This window comes from Spinacia oleracea, chromosome 4, assembly GCF_020520425.1.
Source record: "Spinacia oleracea cultivar Varoflay chromosome 4, BTI_SOV_V1, whole genome shotgun sequence".
In the NCBI taxonomy this organism is placed as follows: domain Eukaryota; kingdom Viridiplantae; phylum Streptophyta; class Magnoliopsida; order Caryophyllales; family Amaranthaceae; genus Spinacia; species Spinacia oleracea.
In genome coordinates, this window is record NC_079490.1 from 170,818,368 (window position 1) to 170,837,451 (window position 19,084).

At 40.5% G+C, this 19,084-nt stretch overlaps 3 protein-coding genes across 3 annotated transcripts; all 3 read left to right on the plus strand.

The window, feature by feature from the left end:
- The first annotated feature begins 7,962 nt into the window (after nt 1-7,962).
- On the plus strand, nt 7,963-11,940 carry LOC110787886 (probable histone H2A variant 3). The gene is made up of 2 exons (XM_021992522.2): nt 7,963-8,305; nt 11,256-11,940. Exons 1-2 carry the CDS (start codon nt 8,198-8,200, stop codon nt 11,550-11,552), a joined length of 405 nt encoding a protein of 134 aa, XP_021848214.1. The 5' UTR covers nt 7,963-8,197; the 3' UTR covers nt 11,553-11,940.
- A 1,029-nt stretch (nt 11,941-12,969) lies between these two features.
- On the plus strand, nt 12,970-16,859 carry LOC110787885 (probable histone H2A variant 3). The gene is made up of 2 exons (XM_021992521.2): nt 12,970-13,240; nt 16,376-16,859. Exons 1-2 carry the CDS (start codon nt 13,133-13,135, stop codon nt 16,670-16,672), a joined length of 405 nt encoding a protein of 134 aa, XP_021848213.1. The 5' UTR covers nt 12,970-13,132; the 3' UTR covers nt 16,673-16,859.
- A 1,146-nt stretch (nt 16,860-18,005) lies between these two features.
- On the plus strand, nt 18,006-18,994 carry LOC110787869 (RNA polymerase II C-terminal domain phosphatase-like 4). Its single transcript, XM_021992507.2, has one exon. The coding sequence runs from the start codon at nt 18,006-18,008 to the stop codon at nt 18,657-18,659; it is 654 nt and encodes a 217-aa protein (XP_021848199.2). The 3' UTR covers nt 18,660-18,994.
- Nucleotides 18,995-19,084: the final 90 nt, after the last annotated feature.

Genomic DNA, 19,084 nt, shown 5'->3' on the forward strand with positions numbered 1-19,084 from the left:
AGTCGGGAGCGGGAGCCGGCGTTGTCATGACCTCTCCGACAGGAGATAAGTTCGAATACGCAATCAGATTCACTTTCGCAGCTTCGAACAACGAAGCAGAATATGAAGCAGCCATTGCGGGGGTACAGCTATGCTTGTTGGCAGATGCCAAGAGGATAGTAATGACAACAAATTCTCAGTTGGTGGCAAATCAGTTTTCGGGAGAGTATGAAACAAAAGAGTCGTCAATGCGGCGGTATCAAGAAAAAATGAAGACGCTGACAGCGAAATTAGAAGCTTTTGACATCAAATTGGTCCCCAGAGCGTTGAACACTGCCGCAGACAGCCTAGCAAAACTGGCCAGTTCGAAAGCAATCGAGCTCAGTCGATCAGTAATGATAGAAATCATGCACAGAAGGAGTACGGAGGAAAAAGGAAAAGAAATAATGGTCATCACGGCAAACAAAGAGTGGTACGACGATATCTGGGCGTACAAGACGACTGGAATGCTCCCGGCCGATATCAGGGAGGCAAAGAAAATCAAAAAAGACATCTGCTGGTACGTCATATATCAGGGACAACTCTATAAAAGAGCATTCAGCCTCCCCCTGCTGCGGTGTTTGACGGCATACGAATCCGCAAGGTTAATCGAAGAAATGCATGAAGGAATATGCGGAAACCATGTAGGAGGAAAAACACTCGCTTTGATCTGCCAAAGACAAGGTTACTACTGGCCAACCATGCTGGAAGACGCACAGAGCTACGTCAAGAAATGTGAAAAATGCCAGCTGTTTTCCCTAGTAATACGTATGCCAGCAAACGACTTGATGCCCATTCTGAATCCAATTCCATTCGCCCAGTGGGGAATGGATATCGTAGGACCCTTCACAACAGCCTCAGGAGGCAGGAAGTTCTTGATTGTTGCCGTCGATTACTTCACAAAATGGATTGAGGCCGAGCCGGTAGCAAAGATAACAACCAACCAGGTACGGAAGTTCATCTGGAAAAACATCATAACAAGGTTTGGAATACCGACAGCAATAGTATTCGACCATGGATGCCAGTTCGACTACGAACCTATACGAGCATTCTTGGCAGACTACCGGATCAAGTTCGCATACGCCTCAGTCTGCCACCCGCATAGCAACGGGCAAGCCGAGGCTGCAAACAAACAAATACTCGTAGCCCTTAAGAAAAAGCTGGATGTGTTCAAGGGCAAGTGGGCAGACACAGTCCCAGAGGTTCTATGGGGTAACAGAACGACGGTTAAAGAAGCAACGGGAGAGAGCCCTTTAAAACTATGCTTCGGATCAGAAGCAGTCATACCGGCTGAAGTAGCACTACCCACCTTCCGCATCCAGCATTATGAAGAACAGGGAAACGACAGCTTACTCAGACACCAGCTGGATTTCTTACCAGAGGTCAGACTGCAGGCGGAAATCAAGTCGGCCGCATACAAGAACAGAATGAGCAGGGCCTACAACAAGCGAGTAAAACATAGGAAGCTGTAGGCGACCTTGTACTTCGCCGGACGGCAGCAACCGGCAAAGCTCAAAAACAAGGAAAACTGACTGCAAATTGGGAAGGGCCCTACCAGATATGGGAAGAAGTGGTAGCTGGATCATACAGACTAATGGAGATGGATGGAACACCGCTGAAGAACTCATGGAACGCAGATACTTTAAGAAAATTCCATGTGTGAAGTTGTATGAAAACATGATGTAGTAGGGCCGACAGTGCCATATTTTGAAATCTAATATATGAGCTACAAGTATATTCCAGGTAAACTATACGGCATAAACAAAACGAAATAAAAGGTTGAGCACATTGGCTCAGTCAGCAATGTTGCAAGATACGACAAAACGAAATAAAAGGTTGAGCACATTGGCTCAGTCAGTAATGTTGCAAGATACGACAAAACGAAATAAAAGGTTGAGCACATTGGCTCAGTCAGCAATGTTGCAAGATACGACAAAACGAAATAAAAGGTTGAGCACATTGGCTCAGTCAGCAATGTTGCAAGATACGACAAAACGAAATAAAAGGTTGAGCACATTGGCTCAGTCAGCAATGTTGCAAGATACGACAAAACGAAATAAAAGGTTGAGCACATTGGCTCAGTCAGCAATGTTGCAAGATACGACAAAACGAAATAAAAGGTTGAGCACATTGGCTCAGTCAGCAATGATGCAAGATACGATATAAACTAAATCGAAGGTTGAGCACATTGGCTCAGTCAGCAATGATGCAAGATACGATATAAACTAAATCGAAGGTTGAGCACATTGGCTCAGTCAGCAATGATGCAAGATACGATATAAACTAAATCGAAGGTTGAGCACATTGGCTCAGTCAGCAATGATGCGAGATACGATATAAACTAAATCGAAGGTTGAGCACATTGGCTCAGTCAGCAATGATGCGAGATACGATATAAATTAAATCGAAGGTTGAGCACATTGGCTCAGACAGCAATGATGCAGGATACGATAAAAATTAAAATCGAAAGTTGAGCACATTGGCTCAGTCAGCAATGATGCAAGATACGATAAAAATTAAAATCTAAGGGTGAGCACATTGGCTCAGTCAGCAACGAGGCAAAATACGACATAAGCATATGCAAAGGTTGAACACATTGGCCCAGTCGACAAAGAGGCAAGATGCAATATATAATAAAATCAAAGGCAAGACGACGCCACTACGTGACAAATTGAATAAAATAAAAACAAGCGGATAATCCATCAAGTGCATCACATAGATGTTAAACAAATACAGGGACGACAGCCACCACCCAAAAATAACTAAATGCGGAGTGAGTAGCTGCTAAAAGGCACAAACATACGCCTCAGACGGCGCAGTCAAGACGAAAATAACGTTCTTGAAACAGTTAATACACGGCAAAAGACAAAGTGCCACAAACAGCTAAAAGGTACCAAAAAAGGAAATTGTTTATAAATTACATCCGCTAAATGATATTCAAAAGCTACCAACAGACATTAACAAGTATGAGGCCGAAAAAAACTGTTGGAAGAACCACAGGAAGAGCCTGGTGATGACTGCCAAGACCGTCAAGCTGAGCCGTCTGCATCACTCCAGTAAGCAGACTCAGGAATCTCCCTGTCGGGCAGAAGGCGAGGGTCAGCGTTTTGAATGACGATGTCTGGGAAGGTCTGGGTCTCCATGCCAGTCGGATCAATATGGCCACCCTCTTCATAGGATCCCTCCACCTTACCCCAGGCATCCTCAGTCAGCGTCAAGGCTTTGACGGCACAACGATGGGCTGCAGTCCACCCACCATTGTAGCGCCCCTTCATTTCCTCGCAGTAGAAGTCAGACTTCATAAATTTCTGCACAGCCTTCAGCGCCACAGCCTTGCGATCATCCTTAGCAGCTTTTTCAGCATCTTGAGCCGCCTGCAGCGCCGCATCCAGCTTAATCTGCAGCTCAGCCGTCTTCTGCTCTTCGGCCGTCAACTTGGCTGGAAGAAGCTCTAGTTCAGCCTTCCTCTTGCCTGCGGCAATAACATCCAGCTCAAGTCTCGCAATCTCCTTCCGGCAGTCACCTTCAGTCCTGACCGATTCAGCAAGGTCAGTCTGAAGCTTCTCTTTCTCAGCTTGCGATCGTTTTAAACGACGCTGATAGCTCCGATAGCACTCCACAAGCTCGGTAGCAGATTGCGTCACCTGAAAGAAAAAATCGCTCAGAGCCGAAAATAAAAGCAAATATAAAAAACAAGCAAGTCAAAGTGGGAAGTAAAATACCGAGTACAGGTCATGCATCAACTGTGCAGCCGGCGTCTCAATCTCCTGGGGTATACCGTCGGCGGGTGTAACAACTTGGCGCAGAGACCGGTAGCCCAGTGTACCTCCGTCTTTGGGACGGTCAAAAAGGATAGACTCACCCCTCAGAACATCACTCTGCGGCTGCCAGTGCTCTTCAGCATGACCGGGAGCAGCAGCTAGACCGGCAAGAGTATCCGGAGACAGCACAACAGTTTTGTCCTCATTTCAATGAACCCCCCAGAACGAACTATAACCCCATACTTAGAGGCCGAGCTGGCAGACCGGTTCATGGAAGGGCTATGCCTCGACACAGGCACAGGATGGATCGGATCGCTAATCAAATCGCTCAACACCTGCTTCCGGTTCAGTTTGGACAAAAGGTCAACATCCAAAATCTCAACCGACTGAGCAGGCTGTTCAGCAATCTTCTTTCCAGCGCCAGATGTCTGCAAGGGCTTGTCGACGCTGGCGTAGACGTCTTTCACCTTCTCCTGCGCTGTCTTCGCAGCGTCATTTTTTGACCGTTTGGGAGAATTGGCCTTCGCCTGGCTGGAAGACCTCTTCCGAGTAGCATGTCCCCCACGACCGGTAGGAAGAGAAGCAAACCTGCCAGTAGTCATTTCGTCTTGGGCTGAGGATGTAGCTTGGTCAGCTGCCGGAACCTTTGTTCGAACAATGCGAGGAACAACACCTCGGTCCACAACGGCAGAAGGAGTCACAAAGCTGGCTGACCGACCACGACAAGCTTTCGCGCAGAAAGTAGCAACAGTGTAATATTTCTCAGCAGGAGCCGCCGGACACTTTTCAACAACCCTCCAATTCTTGTCAAGGCCGAGTGAAGCCTTGTTTAAAAGATGGTGCCCTGAGAAAAAAGAACGAGGAAGTCAGAAAAAATTTTAACAAACGCAAAACGACACAACAGAGATCCAAGAAGTATAAACAAATACAACAGATAAAGAGTGCAAGCAAACAACTGCATTTACCAAGGGGATGTGTAGGTGCAAGACCGACTGCACCCAATGCGGAAGGACTAAGAATATAACCGACAGGAGGAAGCCAAAAAGCCGGCAAGGTTTTAGGCTTAGACAGCCCAACGTCAACATAGTCAACCAGCAGCCTGTCGTACGCACGTTGCTCTCGGGGCCCAAGGTCGGCTTGGTCAAATTGTTCCATCCTAGGTTTAGGCTGGTAGAAAGTACGCCGAAGGGGGTAGTCTTCGGGAACAGCCATGAAATAGAAGTGGTCCTTCCAGTCCTTGCAGCTGGAGAGTCGGGGGCTCACAGTCTGACGCCGACTCTTGGTAAAGATCGTCCACCAGCCGGTATTTTTCCCATCACGCTTCAGCCAGTGCAGTTTTTTGAAAAGGTTGAGGGTCAAGGGCCACTGTTTGAATGAAAACAACCAAGTGTACGCAACCAGATTGCGAATAACTATGGGCGATAATTGAACGAGGCCGACATTCCAGGCCCGCAGAACCTTCTCAATGAACGGGTGCAAGGGAAAGCGCAACCCATAGTCGAACATCTTCGTGTACACAACAACATGGCCTACAGGGCAGTCGGCCACCGTTTGCTCTTCTTCCGGCACAGTCAACCTGTAGCCCTCAGGTAAACCCAAAAAGCGACCACCAACCTCAGAATGCCGGTTGGCAATGACCTCTTTTACAAAGTCACCATCTATCTCAGTGGTGAGGGCAGCAGAATCATTAGGGGGAGGGCCGGAACCAAGAACGCGGCGGCCTCACCTTCGAAATTCACATCGGCGTCCAAGGCCTCTTCTTCAAACACTTGCTGCAAGATCGCAGCATCCTCCTCATCTTCATCAGAGTCGGCAATGGGCGGCGCCCTTAACCCAGGAGACCCAGACTCAGAAGACTCCAGTATGGAGTCGCCAGGGGTGGAAGGCACATCACCACTACCGGCGGAATTAAACTCACCCGCATCATGGACGGCAGGATCCTTCCCGGCCCGTCGATTACTTGTAGACGGTTCGGCGTCTGACGGCATGGCCCTAGAAACATATATATTGCCGATGTTAGTACCGTACTCCCCAAGACCAGAGCCGCCGGGCTGAGTAAATTCCCGATAATCCCGCAAATGGTACCTAACCGAAATCGGATCTACGTCTAAAATCGGCTCCCCAGCCGACACGTTATGCTCATTCGGCCTAAGCTCTCTCTCCATTCGTGCCCGCAGGCCATGTAACTGTTGTGAGCGAGTAAACTGATCCGCAGTCATGGGTATAAAAGGGCCGGTAACAGGATTCCCACCCATAAACTCCGCAAAAGGAGGTGGCGTGTTCGATTTTATCCCCCACCCAGTATTCTTAGCATTACTACCGGTCGTATTCCCGTCCATATTTAGTTCTATGCCAGAATCGCTACTTGTGTCTGACAGGTCTATCACGTTACTAACCCCAACCCTACCAGTCATGTTTTGGCTACCCCCACCCAAAACGCATGCAAGCAAAAAACAGAAACACCCGACAAAAAGAGAAAGTAAGGCCAGAAACCGTACCTAATTCTGGAAATTCACTCTCAAACAGCTGCAAGGTCCCTCAAACAACCCAACTGAAAGAACAACACGAGAAAGTCAGACAGCCAAACCCTAATAAAACAACGGACAACCTAAAAAACCAGACCAAGTTCGAAACTTACCAAGAAAAACAACCAAACCCCAACGGAAAAGTACGGCAGGAAGAGACAGACACAAATTAGGAAGAAAAACAAGAGAGAGAAAGAGAGCAAATTGGCAGCGCGAAAAAGTTTGCAAAGGAAAATGAGAAAGAGCGGAAATGAAGAGAAAAGAAGAAACGGTTACTTAAAGGAACGAAAGGAAGTTGAAACGACAGGAAGCAGATCTGGGCGGTTGAAAATATCACAACTCCCCACACTTGCCGGATGGCCGACACGTGTCCAAAACACTTTTCAAATCTCCCGCCACGCGTATAAAGAAAAATGAACCGTCACCACGTGTCAGTCAAGGGGGCTAGTCAGCCTAAAAAGTCAAGGGGGCTAGTCAGCCTAAAAAGTCAAGGGGGCTAGTCAGCCTAAAAAGTCGTCAAGGGGGCTAGTCAGCCTAAAAAATCAAGGGGGCTAGTCAGCCTAGAAACTCAAGGGGGCTAGTCAGCCTAAAAAGTCAAGGGGGCTAGTCAGCCTAAAAAGTCAAGGGGGCTAGTCAGCCTAGAAACTCAAGGGGGCTAGTCATTCAAAGAAATCAAGGATAACAGTCAGCCAAGAGAATCAAACACAAACATGGGCAGCCGGCATACAGAAAACTATCCACTTAAAGCGATCAATCCTTGTCCTAATGGGGGCTAGTCGTGACATCAGAACAAGTATTGAGCTAAAAACCGCACTGTAAAACAGCCATCTACAGAACAATCACACCCATGGGGTGTTGATCGTCCCCAAGGGGGCTAGTTGTATAGGGGGCTTACCCCCAGCTTTCGCTTTTTTCTTTTTATCAGAGCAACTACAGACCGTAAAAGCCAGCTGTAGTCACTCTGAGGGGGCTAGTTGTACGGGTAGCCCTACCGGTATGCCGGTAGGACAACCCATAACAGCTGTATCATAGACATATACTCACAAGAAGCACCAAAGTTGCAGTCGGCATCCAGGGTTTACAAACCCAGTCGGCAGTTCTCTGACATCATCTGCCTATCAGAGCCGAAAGGGAGGATCCGGAACCAACGGGTAATAACCCGGGTCCTCCGTACAAATAACCCGTCTATATATACGGACCCCCATCAATGCCAAAGGTACGCAATTCCAACCCAATCATTCTTATAAGCATTTATTACAGAGCTATCAGCATAATCTGACTTAAGCATCGGAGGGGTAATTCTCGGATCACCCCCGAGGCTAGTTAACGGTTTCACTGTGTAGGATCCAGTCAGCAACCTCAGTCGGGAGTCAGTCATCCCTTTCCTGTTCCGAGTCCGTCACCGGAACAGTAATGAGAATTATCATCCACACTTAAGGTCTGATATTCGAATCTCATTGTATTTACATATTAGTATAGATAGTTTTTTAAATACATATTTTACCCTTTCATTTTAACAAATTTAACACGTTGATAATAAAATTATAATCCGTACGAGATCTCAGTTGACAATTTCACAACTGCTCTCCGACGGAGTTTTAATTACGGAGTACACGAAGCATTAAGAAACACAAAAGTACTAAATTAACCCTTAAGATAAGACCCTTGAACATCTTCTGAAGTAAGTAAATCCACCCTCTTCATTTTCTCTCTCCTCCTCCTCTCAGTTTTTTCACACTCAACTCTTTCGTGCGACTCTTTCACTTCCAAACCCAAAACAACACAAATCTTCCCTATAAATTCCTGTTTCAGGAAAATTAAACCATAATCAAACCCATCACTTCACAAATTCTTTCAAAAATTAAACAAAAGAAAATTTTGTGAAAATCAAAGATGTCGGGCAAAGGAGCAAAGGGTTTGATAACTGGTAAATCGTCTGGATTGAACAAGGATAAAGACAAGAAAGCCCCCATTTCTCGCTCTTCTCGTGCTGGTCTTCAGGTCCCGCCTTTTTTTTCTCTCTTAATTTTTTTGGTTATTTTTTATGAATTTTGTTTGTGCTGTATAATATAGATCTAGGCTTGTTTACTTGTTTGATTGTGTCAAGATTTGTTGGGTTTTGTTATTTTGCCGAGTTTTGTGTAATTTTGTTGAAATTATTGGCTAATTATCATTTGTTTTATGATTTTGTTGTGTTATGAATAATCATAGTTGACTGAAATTTGGGTGTGTTTTAATTTGTTTTGTTTTGACGGATATACTTTTTGGGTTGAGTTTGTTGAGATTAAGGTTGTGGACTGCAAGTTTTGATTGAATGAAATGAAGGGTACGATATAATGTTTAATGGAGCGTGTATTGTTTAAAGATTCACTAGACTCAAATGATGGCGTGTTTCGAGTTAGGGTGTTAGTATCACTAGGTTTCTTTTTTGGATTTGTAACTTGTTATTTACGGAGTACTTGTCACTCAACAAGTGCAGAAGGCTTTCTTTGAATGTAAGGCATGTAGACAATACATTCATTTGGGTTATCATGATACTGATCAGTGCCGGTATTGTTCTAAGACATTAAGAGGAGTGTGTGGCCCCTTTGCTAATGATTAAGACTGATAGGTTTTGAGGAATCATGATTTAGCTCTTATGTCCTAGTCCTCCTAGATTGCTAGCTTGTTTGAGGTATAATTTAGTAAGACCCTGAGAGTTCGATTTCTAGGTCTTGTTTGGGGTTTTCCAAGATATCACATCTTTCACGGGGTGTTGTTTTCCGCAGATATACTGATAGCAGAAGTTACCGGATGAAAAATTAAGCATACCCTTAGGGCACGCTTGGATTGGTTGTAATGGATTATGGGGGTAATAAAAGTCAAACCACCATAATAAAAAGACAATGAAGGTGAATTGAGGTGGTTGCAACTTGCAAGGAGGGGTGGTGTGGTGGTATTGTGATGTGAAGTTGTGGTAGTGGTGGTGTTGTGAGGAGAAGGGAGGAAGTGGGGAAGTAATTACCCCCAAAATGAGGGTAATAATCATCCTAGTGGGATGGTGGGTAACTATTCCCCCCATGATGAGGGTATTTGTTCTCCCTTTCCCTTTTATGTTCTTCTTGCCAACACTAGCTTGTTCCCTTTGCCACCACTTCATGTCTTCATCCCCTCATCATAACCTTCAATTACCTTAGTTTGACTTTTATTACCCCTTTAATACATTACCCTCAATCCAAGCATGCCCTTAGTTTCTTTTCTTTACCTCCCTTCTTGCAGGATTGGTTTACAGCTCTTTTTAAGTTGGTCAGTTTGTTGTGACTTATGATATGTTTTAGGTACAATGCCATGCCTTGTTTCTTTATTTAAAAAAAATCTTATAATGAGGAAAATCTGGTGGACATTTATTAAGGATTATTAAGTGGAGGATAGGATAAGAAGGGAATTGATTTACATGGTGCTTATCTTATTGAGTACAATTGATTGGTATTACTTTCTTGGTTGACACATCTAAATGTCCTTCATTAGTTAATACAAGGGAGGAAAAATAGGGTAATGGACAACCCTTTCAATGACGTTGTGTCGGGTGTATGAGCTGTTGTAACAGCTATAAATTTTGTAAGGATGGTTAATTTCTCTTGCATGTTCTTCTTAAATATTATTTCTTCTTGTAAAGTTGCCATTGGGAATATGATGGTTTTGGATGTGGATCAGAGTCTGAAGCAATTTCATCTGCTTCCCTTTTGCATCTTGACAATGTGATTTGGGTCTGAAGAAAATGAGTGAACCATTCTTAATGTTAACTGCATTACTGTGGACTTGTGCTGTGCTGTGCTGTGCTTGTTTTTTTTTCTTTTATCATCAGTTGGTTTCTGGTTGCACCAATTTCAAAACTATATGTTATTTTTTCTAGCTTGATATAGACAAGCTATGGGATTATGTGAACCTCCTAGTTCAAAGGCAAGAAATGGACAAACAGAAGATTGAGATGTCAATCATTTGTCGTTTTGAGCACCATGAAAAGCTTTCATTGTGGTTTGATGCTTGATCACAGTCAATGTTTCGTCCTGATATCCATTTAAGTCTCACTGTTATTATTTTCTTGGAGTAGTCGAGTAGATTACATCAGCTGATTAGGTTCTGAAGCCACATCATATTTCATTTTCGTCAGATGTCCTCTTATAATCCTGTGCTATTCTATCATGTTTCCAGAGTCTGTTAGTTTTTCTATGATCTAAATAATACATCCCCGATGGCACAAATCACTCAACTAATTGTGAAATATGGTGATTTCTCGTCATATATTCGAGTCTCGCACTCTCACCAGATAGTGTTATGAGGTGGCTACAAGTTAATTTTAATTCGATACCTCTGGGAGAAAAAGATTTTTGAAGTTTACTACGGTGCTTTGTTGAACTCGATAGATGGATTTAAAAATGTCTGGTCTTTATTCAACATTTGTCAACTTAAATGTGGTGGTGTGAGATAGATAATTTAACTTTTACCTGTATCAGATTTTGTGAAGTTCCAAGATTTGGAATGTAATGTATACTGTTGTGCAACTTTGCATAAGCATAATTGAGGTTTCCCTTTTAAAAGTTAACAGCTCTCTGCTTCAGGATAATAGTATTGTTTTATATGTTGTCTAGCAGAGTTATGAAGCCTTTCTTATGTGTACCATTTAAAAAAGCCTGCTTGGTATTTTCCATTGTTCTGTTACTATGTTACTCGACTCTTCATTTTACATCAAATACCCGTGTCAGATCCTCGACACTCCGACATTAGTATGAACACTAGACACTTCATTTTGGATCAAAATCATGAATACACCGTGTCTGACATGGGTACCAGAGTCTGATTAACATTAAGTAGCTATGGAATGTTTACTGCATCTGATAAGGTTTTATTTAAGACGCGTTAGTTGATTCTCAATTTCTGTACTGACATAAATGACGTTGTGGTTGACGTACAGTTTCCCGTGGGCCGTGTTCACCGTCTGCTGAAGACGAGGGTTAGTGCAAATGGAAGAGTCGGTGCAACAGCAGCTGTTTACACAGCAGCAATACTCGAGTACCTTACTGCAGAAGTACTGGAACTTGCAGGAAACGCGAGTAAGGATCTGAAGGTGAAGCGTATAACACCTAGGCATTTGCAGCTTGCTATTCGTGGAGATGAAGAACTTGATACACTGATCAAAGGAACCATTGCTGGTGGTGGAGTTATTCCTCATATCCACAAATCTCTGATTAACAAATCATCCAAGGATTAGACCGACCAACCGACCGAGCTTTCATGGTTCAGATTGATATGAAGATTTGTGTGTTTTGGGGAAGAAGAGGGATTCTGATTTAGATAAGTTTTAGTTAATGTTTTTCTCTATTAAAAGTAGCCACAGCCACAGCCACAGCCACAGGATTGATGCCTATTATTGCTAAGGTGTTTTTTTAGGTGATACTTTCAGCAAATTTATTTTGCATCATCTTCTTCATCTGTTTAGTTTGAGTTCTCAATGTTCATATATGGTTGTTGAAAGTTGAATGATGCATTAACTTCTCGTGCTGTTAGTTTTGCAAGCTCTATTAGCAATCTTCATCTATGACATTAAAGAACCTTTGTGCTCTTTATTTCTTTAAGCGTTAATTAGTGCTTTGCTTTAATCACAGTTGCGTAGTACTAATTACCTTTCTGTTGTATAATAGAACTCCTTTGCCAAGGTGTTAGTTCTTGATCGTGAACTATGTGTTACTTATTGTTGTGCTACAGTTTTGCAAAAACTAAAACATGTTTCTTGAAACCAAGCAGTTTTTGTTGTCAGTTTTTAGAAACAATGTAGACGATTAGTATGAATATGGCCGATATGTTAATCGTGCAACTTTTAAATCCTAAAAATTAAAAGTTGAGAATTGCTAACCAAGGTTCTTTTTGGTTATAGCCCTTGAATTGCTAATCAAGTGAACACACCAACAACCAAAAACCAACACCATGTTTACCAACCGTGTTTTTATGTTGTTTTGTGGGAAAATAATTCTGAACAAAATAATATTTGATCACGTATGATTCATTTCCATAGTGATGGAAAAACGATGGGCTAATAACACGTTCCAAATTTAGCTTTTTCGTGTCCAACTATTATTTTTAATATAACGATTTAAAGTTATCAGACACGTGAAAGTTAAGGAACTTATTAGGTTTAAAAATGTTTTTTTTTATTAGCACCCGATTCACCCTTAGGGATAATTTGGATTCGGGGCAAGTTCTGGGTGGATATGTTTCAGTTCCCTCCTAATTGTTGTTGGGGGTGATCGAACACGGGTTCCCCTACCAAGTTTGGTCCCAATCACGACTAAATCAACAGATAAGTGTTTGACCAACCTGAAGCATGACATGGACCAAAATACAAAAATACGACTTAAAATGAGCATTACGTTACTTGTGTGTCGAGCTAAAGAAAACATTAGTGCCATATTTTATTGGAAAAATACGATTAAACATGACTCCCCACCATAACACACCAGAAAAATAATTAAATTTTGTTTTGGTTAATGTTACATTCCAATTTTGATTGTACTCAACACGAGCCAATTTTAGCCGTTACCGTACAATTTTTTTTTTTTGGAGGACCAGGACCGTACAATTTATCTTTAGTCACACACAAAATATCTTTTCAAAAAATCACATAATCCCGTCTCCCTCTCTCTCCTCCCCAAAATTCCACTTTGGCAATCCGCAATCCAAACCCAATTCAAAGTTTTCACTTCTTTTTTTGGGAGGGAAACCAAAACTCCAAAACCCCCCCAAAATTTTCATTTCGCCAAAAAAAACACACACAGAGATTGAACCAAGGCAAAAATGTCAGGCAAAGGAGCAAAGGGTTTGATTACTGGGAAATCTTCCGGATTGAACAAAGACAAAGATAAGAAAGCCCCTATTTCTCGCTCTTCTCGCGCTGGTCTTCAGGTCCTTTCTTTTTTCTGATTAATTTTCTTAGTTCTTTTCATGCAATTTTTGTAGATCTACACTTGTTCATACATTTCTTGAAGAATTAGCTTATTGGGTTTTGTTATTTGGTTGAAATGCTGGTGTTAGATCATGGAAATTGTGTGTTGTTTGAACTTGGTTTCGAAATTCTGTATTTTTGATTAATTTTTTTTTAGGTGGGGTGGCTGTATTAATTATTAATGGTCTTTTGTTTTCTGGGTTATGTAGGTTGTGATTCTTGGGTATGTACAACTGTAATGATTGTTGGATGTGTTGGCATTGGTGGGGAGGTTTTTGTTTGAATTAACCTTAGAGCATCCATTGGGGCGAGGTATAAAACCCAAATTCTTTGACTTATTCTAGGCAGATGCTTTCACTCGGTCAATTGTCTCGGAAAATGGATGCTTGTAAGTTGTAATTGAGTGAGATTTTACTTGGGTTTTGGTTTGTGGTATGAGAAAATTTGTGATGTCATTGTTGTGCCGTTTGTTAGACGGAATTATAAGAAAGATTTTTTTTAATTAATGAAGTGATTTGGTTGGAATTAGTCGACTGTTTTATGATGGTAGTTGACTAGTTGTTGTAGTTTGTTCGGCTTTATTAGATAACCGGTATGGCGTTTGATAACCCCATCTTGTTTTGTTTGGTGAGGACATCACATATGACAGTTGTTCCCGAGTCTTTGTTCATATCCTGACTCCTGAGTTGGAGAAATGGTACCAATTCACTGTTCGAAGGATGAATAAGTAACTGAGAATATGATCAGAGATGCGATTTCATAGTCTTGTGTGTATCATACAATAGGCACTCAGTAGTCAAAGTGGAATGAGAAACTATAGACATGAGTCCGCCTGAAATTATGTTTATGTAAACTTTGATATCTTATGAACTTATGGATGAATTTGCATGCATGCATTTCAATTTAGTCTAATAGTGCAGGAAGTGTGTATATGGAAGAGGGACCTGTTATTTTGTTTCGGGGAAGTATGAGAATTACAGAGGTTATGGTAATCTGGGTGTATAAGAGATTAAGAGATAGAAGTATCATAGTGTCATTGGTGTAGTTCATCTTGGGTTTGACATGTCTACTTTGTCCTGTTCCTCAACACACTAATCTAAGTAGGTAGGAGGATAGTATTGCGTTATATGATTAAATCTGTAAAGAAGTTAATTTGTGTATGGTAGATCATATGAAGAGGGGAACTGGGATATGTTATACCACTTGCTAAGGCTGCTGGAAAGAAGAAAGGTTCTAGTAAACTGATCCTTTTAAACAAGTCACACACTGTGCTTCAGTTTCATTTGAAATCGTGCATGAGATCATTTATTTTTATACTCGGAAAAAATAAAAATAAAAAAATGAAACCATTTTATGCTATCTCTTTGCAGTTTTTCCTCCTTCCTGAGTCCCTGACTTGAATCTTCTTAATATTTCATACTGGTAATTATTAGTGATTCTTGTTGATTGCGCTGAAGAAATGAGAGGAGGAGTGCAGTTGGAGTGTTAGACTGCATGACTTGCACTTCTATTATTTTCTGTGGAAGCTAAAAGCTATTTCCATATCCGTGAACATCCATGATAACAATTGAATTTTTTGTTTCTGGTTTGTTTAAGGCATCTATTTTTGTCAATCCTGAGTCGTTTAAGTTATCAAATATCAGGTTCAAGGTCCTTGAATGTGCTGAATTATTCCATGAGGTCTTGTTTTCAACGAGGGTTAGTGGTGAATCATATTCATAATTGAAGAAGTGATTAGAGAATTATGCCCTCACTTGATCACTAAGATACTGTTAATTGTTAAAGGTAGGAGTAGGACATATTCTGAGGAGACGTCCATTTATATTGCGTTTATCTTGGTGGGTCAATTAGCTTGAGTTGTTCACTATGCTACTATTAGCTTGAGCATAAACATAGTAACACAGGTGGACACTTTTTTGGTTTTTTTGTGAGAAAATCCAAGGTTGCAAGACTAAGGACTAGAAAAAGAAACCTTTCTTTTCTATATTATGGTGAAATAGTGTGTTTGAATTCTTGCAGCAGCTATATTGGCATATTGCTATAGGTTTCTTACTTTTTGGGTTCATATGTGCCAGATAAACATACAAACTTATTCTTCTCTTTGGTGAAGTCTTACAAGTTCAAATCATAAGAAATTTAGAAGACCATATTGGATAGTATTATACTTTTCGAGAGAGATCTTGCTTTATGTTTATTGACGAAGAATGATATTAGGAGGAGGCAATTCCTATAACTGGATTCATTACCAAAAGTCCAAAACCTAAAATAGAAATAGCACAAGAAGATTGATGAAATTTAACTTTCTAGACTTGGGATCAGTAACTAACTATGAAGCTAGTATGTTCATGGTTATTTGCATACTTCTCTCAAGATAATGTCACGAGTAATTCTTGCCACTAAAGAAAAGAAAAAAAGGTGTCATAAGTCATTCAGTAGTTGCTTATCCTTGACATATATCTGGTATTAACATATATGGGAATTACAAATTTCGGCCTTGTGTGTAAAGAAGGATTTCCTTATTTTGCTGGCAATTTTAGTGAAACGAGTCATTCTATATACTATAGGGGCCAATTTTAAGTGGATTCTGCTGAAGTAGCAATGTAGGGTTGGTTGCTCTTTGCGAAATACTCTGTAAATCATAAATTTACCTCCCTTGCTTGGCTGCCATTGTGTATTGATTCAAAACTTCACTGGTAAATAAGTCACGCCCTTTGTTTTGCTAAATTGTATAAATAGACACAGTACCAAAACAAATATCCAGAAGTTAAGCTTGTTGCACTCTTGGGAGTTCTGATAAAATTCAAATCATCATAGTCTCAGCTGAAGTAGATAAAGATTAATCAATAATGTTTCAACAAGAAGTCCAAGTAAACCCTTTTTTTTGGTTGCTTGCATTTTCATAACTTAACCAAACTAGCAATTCATATGATCCACTTTTTTTCAGTACTTTCCCTGTAGTGTTGCTCATTTGTAGACTGTAATGCTCTTATTTTTCTATAACCAATGCACAGTTTTTGTTTAAGATGGTTAAAAATTATGGTGAGGTAGTAGTGGAGTTCTTTTGCTGACATAAGATGATATGGTTAATGGTACAGTTTCCTGTCGGCCGTGTTCACCGTCTGCTGAAGACGAGGGTTAGTGCAAATGGAAGAGTCGGTGCAACAGCAGCTGTTTACACGGCAGCAATACTCGAGTACCTGACTGCAGAAGTACTTGAACTTGCAGGAAACGCGAGTAAGGATCTGAAGGTGAAGCGTATAACACCTAGGCATTTGCAGCTTGCTATTCGCGGTGATGAGGAACTTGATACACTGATCAAAGGGACTATTGCTGGTGGTGGAGTTATTCCTCATATCCACAAATCTTTGATTAACAAGTCATCTAAGGATTAGACCTTCTGTTTATCTGTTTGAATTAGCCACAGGATTGGTGATTATGTTACTGATGTGTTCTGTAGGTGTACTTTTGGTAGTCTGAGTTTTCATTCTGTGCATTGTCATGTCCGTTTAGTTGCAGAATATGGTATTGTTATGATGTTACATTATCCATATGGTTAATTTTCTTAGATTCGTCTCGATATATAGTGTCTAATTAAAATATCATTTTTTTTTAACTTTTAATTTTTATAGTTAGGTAACTATAGATCTTAACTGTTAAAACTTCTATGTTGGATGCAACATTTACGGAACTTAACCAACATGTGTCAGATTCGAATTCCCCTTGTCCTCATTTTTAATTTGTACGGAGTATTGCCCTTGTGGCTCATTTACACTAGAAAAAAAACATTTGAAGTAGGAAGTATATTTCGGAAATATTTTGAAATGCAGGAAGTATATTAGCTACTTTCAATCCATAATTGCATTAATTTAGTTTTTAACGTAATCAATTTTATAATTATTTTATCAATCACATTTCCTGTAAATACTTGTACATATTTTATAAAATCACTCTTATGAAAAAATAAATAAATAAATAAACACCTCATTTAGGGAAGTCCTAGCATTGACCAGCTAATGAAGTCTTGATCCAGTGGTCAAAATCAATAACATGTGTACGATAGGTCGATAGTCTTTAAAAGTGAATAAAATCTATAGGACCAAAATATAAAAGTAAAAAAATCTATCGTTGGCCAAATTACTTTAACCAGTGTCTAAAACTTTATTAGATTATCCACAAGTTGATTAAACTCACGTGGCAAGTAATTAAACTAGTCCTAACATGTGTAGGGACTGTAATAGGAAATTAGGAAACAAATTAACCCTAATAATTAATTATTTAACTTCTAAATCAATGTTAAAACGGAGAGTAATTTCACAAAAAAAAAAACAAACAAGAATCAACCAAGAAAACAATTTCAGATTGAAAGAAAGAGAGATTAGAGAGGAAGATCAAAATAAGGTGACATGGTAATGGAAGAAGAAGGAGAGTTTACGTTGTATGATCAACGTAACTTGGAGTGCACTCATCCATCATTCATGGAAAACAAGTGTAAACGGTGCAACCTTTGCACCGCCGACTGCGGCCATCCGGCCACCACGCCGTTCCGGTACATCCACCCTAGCTTAGCCGTCACCGTCGACGAAGTTAACCGTGTTCGAGACGTCAACATGAAGTTCTTAACAGACAATAAGAAGCTCCACTTAGTTCTTGACTTGGATCACACTCTTATCCATTCTAAGGAAGATCAAGAAACTCAATTGTACGGATAAAGAAAGTATATAAAATATGAAGTACGATGACGTGTTCGAAATCAAGCTTTCTGATAATGAATATGTTTTGAAGTTAAGGCCTGGTGTTCGTGAATTTCTTGACATGGTTAGTTCGATGTTTGAGTTGTCAATCTTTACGATTGGTTATCGTGAGTATGCTCATAAAGTGGTTGAAAAACTCGGTGGTTTTTCGAGGTTTTCGTGTGTGATTGCTAGAGAAGATTGTTTGCAGAAGAGGCAAAAGACTTTGGATTTGGTTTTATCACATAAACAAAGGGTTTTGATAGTTGATGATATGGAACAAGTATGGGAGAAATGTTGCAAGGAAAATTTGATAAAAATAAAAAGTTATGATTTCTTTCCACTAAAGGAAGGAATAGTAGTGGAGAATAAGATGGATAAGGAGCTTTCTAGGGTTTTTGAAATGTTAAGAGAGGTTCATAATGTGTTTTATGATGGTAATAATGATGAAGATTATGGTGTTAAAGATGCAAGGGAAGTGCTTAAAAGGGTTTTGATTAGTCGAGGATTAAGTTGTGTGAGTCAAGAACAATATGAAGAATTAGAGGATCAAAAAAGTGTTGAAGTGTGTAGGGTGAAGAGGTTAAAAATCAAATTTAATGGTGCATGGTTGGAAAAATCCAATAAAAAGATTAGATTGTTTGGGTGAAGAACGAGTTAACAACGAAGATCAAAAGAAGATAGACGAATCTAAAGAAGGAGCAAGTGTAGCAATCACGAGCAGGCCGAAGAGGTTAAGAATTAAATTTAATGGTGTGATTCAAGAAACTTGTTGTGTCCCCAAAAGTAAAAAATTCAGGAAGATACATGAAGTGACCAGTTCTTCATGTTTAGTATAGCTAAACTAGCTTAGTATTGTATCCAAATTAGTTATAGATTGAAGTCATATATGTTGTGCAAATCGATCAAGCATAATGTAATAATGTAATGTTCGATCTTAATTATTAGTCCCTCTAGGGTTGAGAAGGCCCTTCCTAGAAGGTAAGTCCCTCCCTAAAGGATTGTTATTTTTGCCTTGGAGCATTAATGAAGTATATTTTTAGAAGTTTATTCTTGGTTAAGTAGAATAATTTT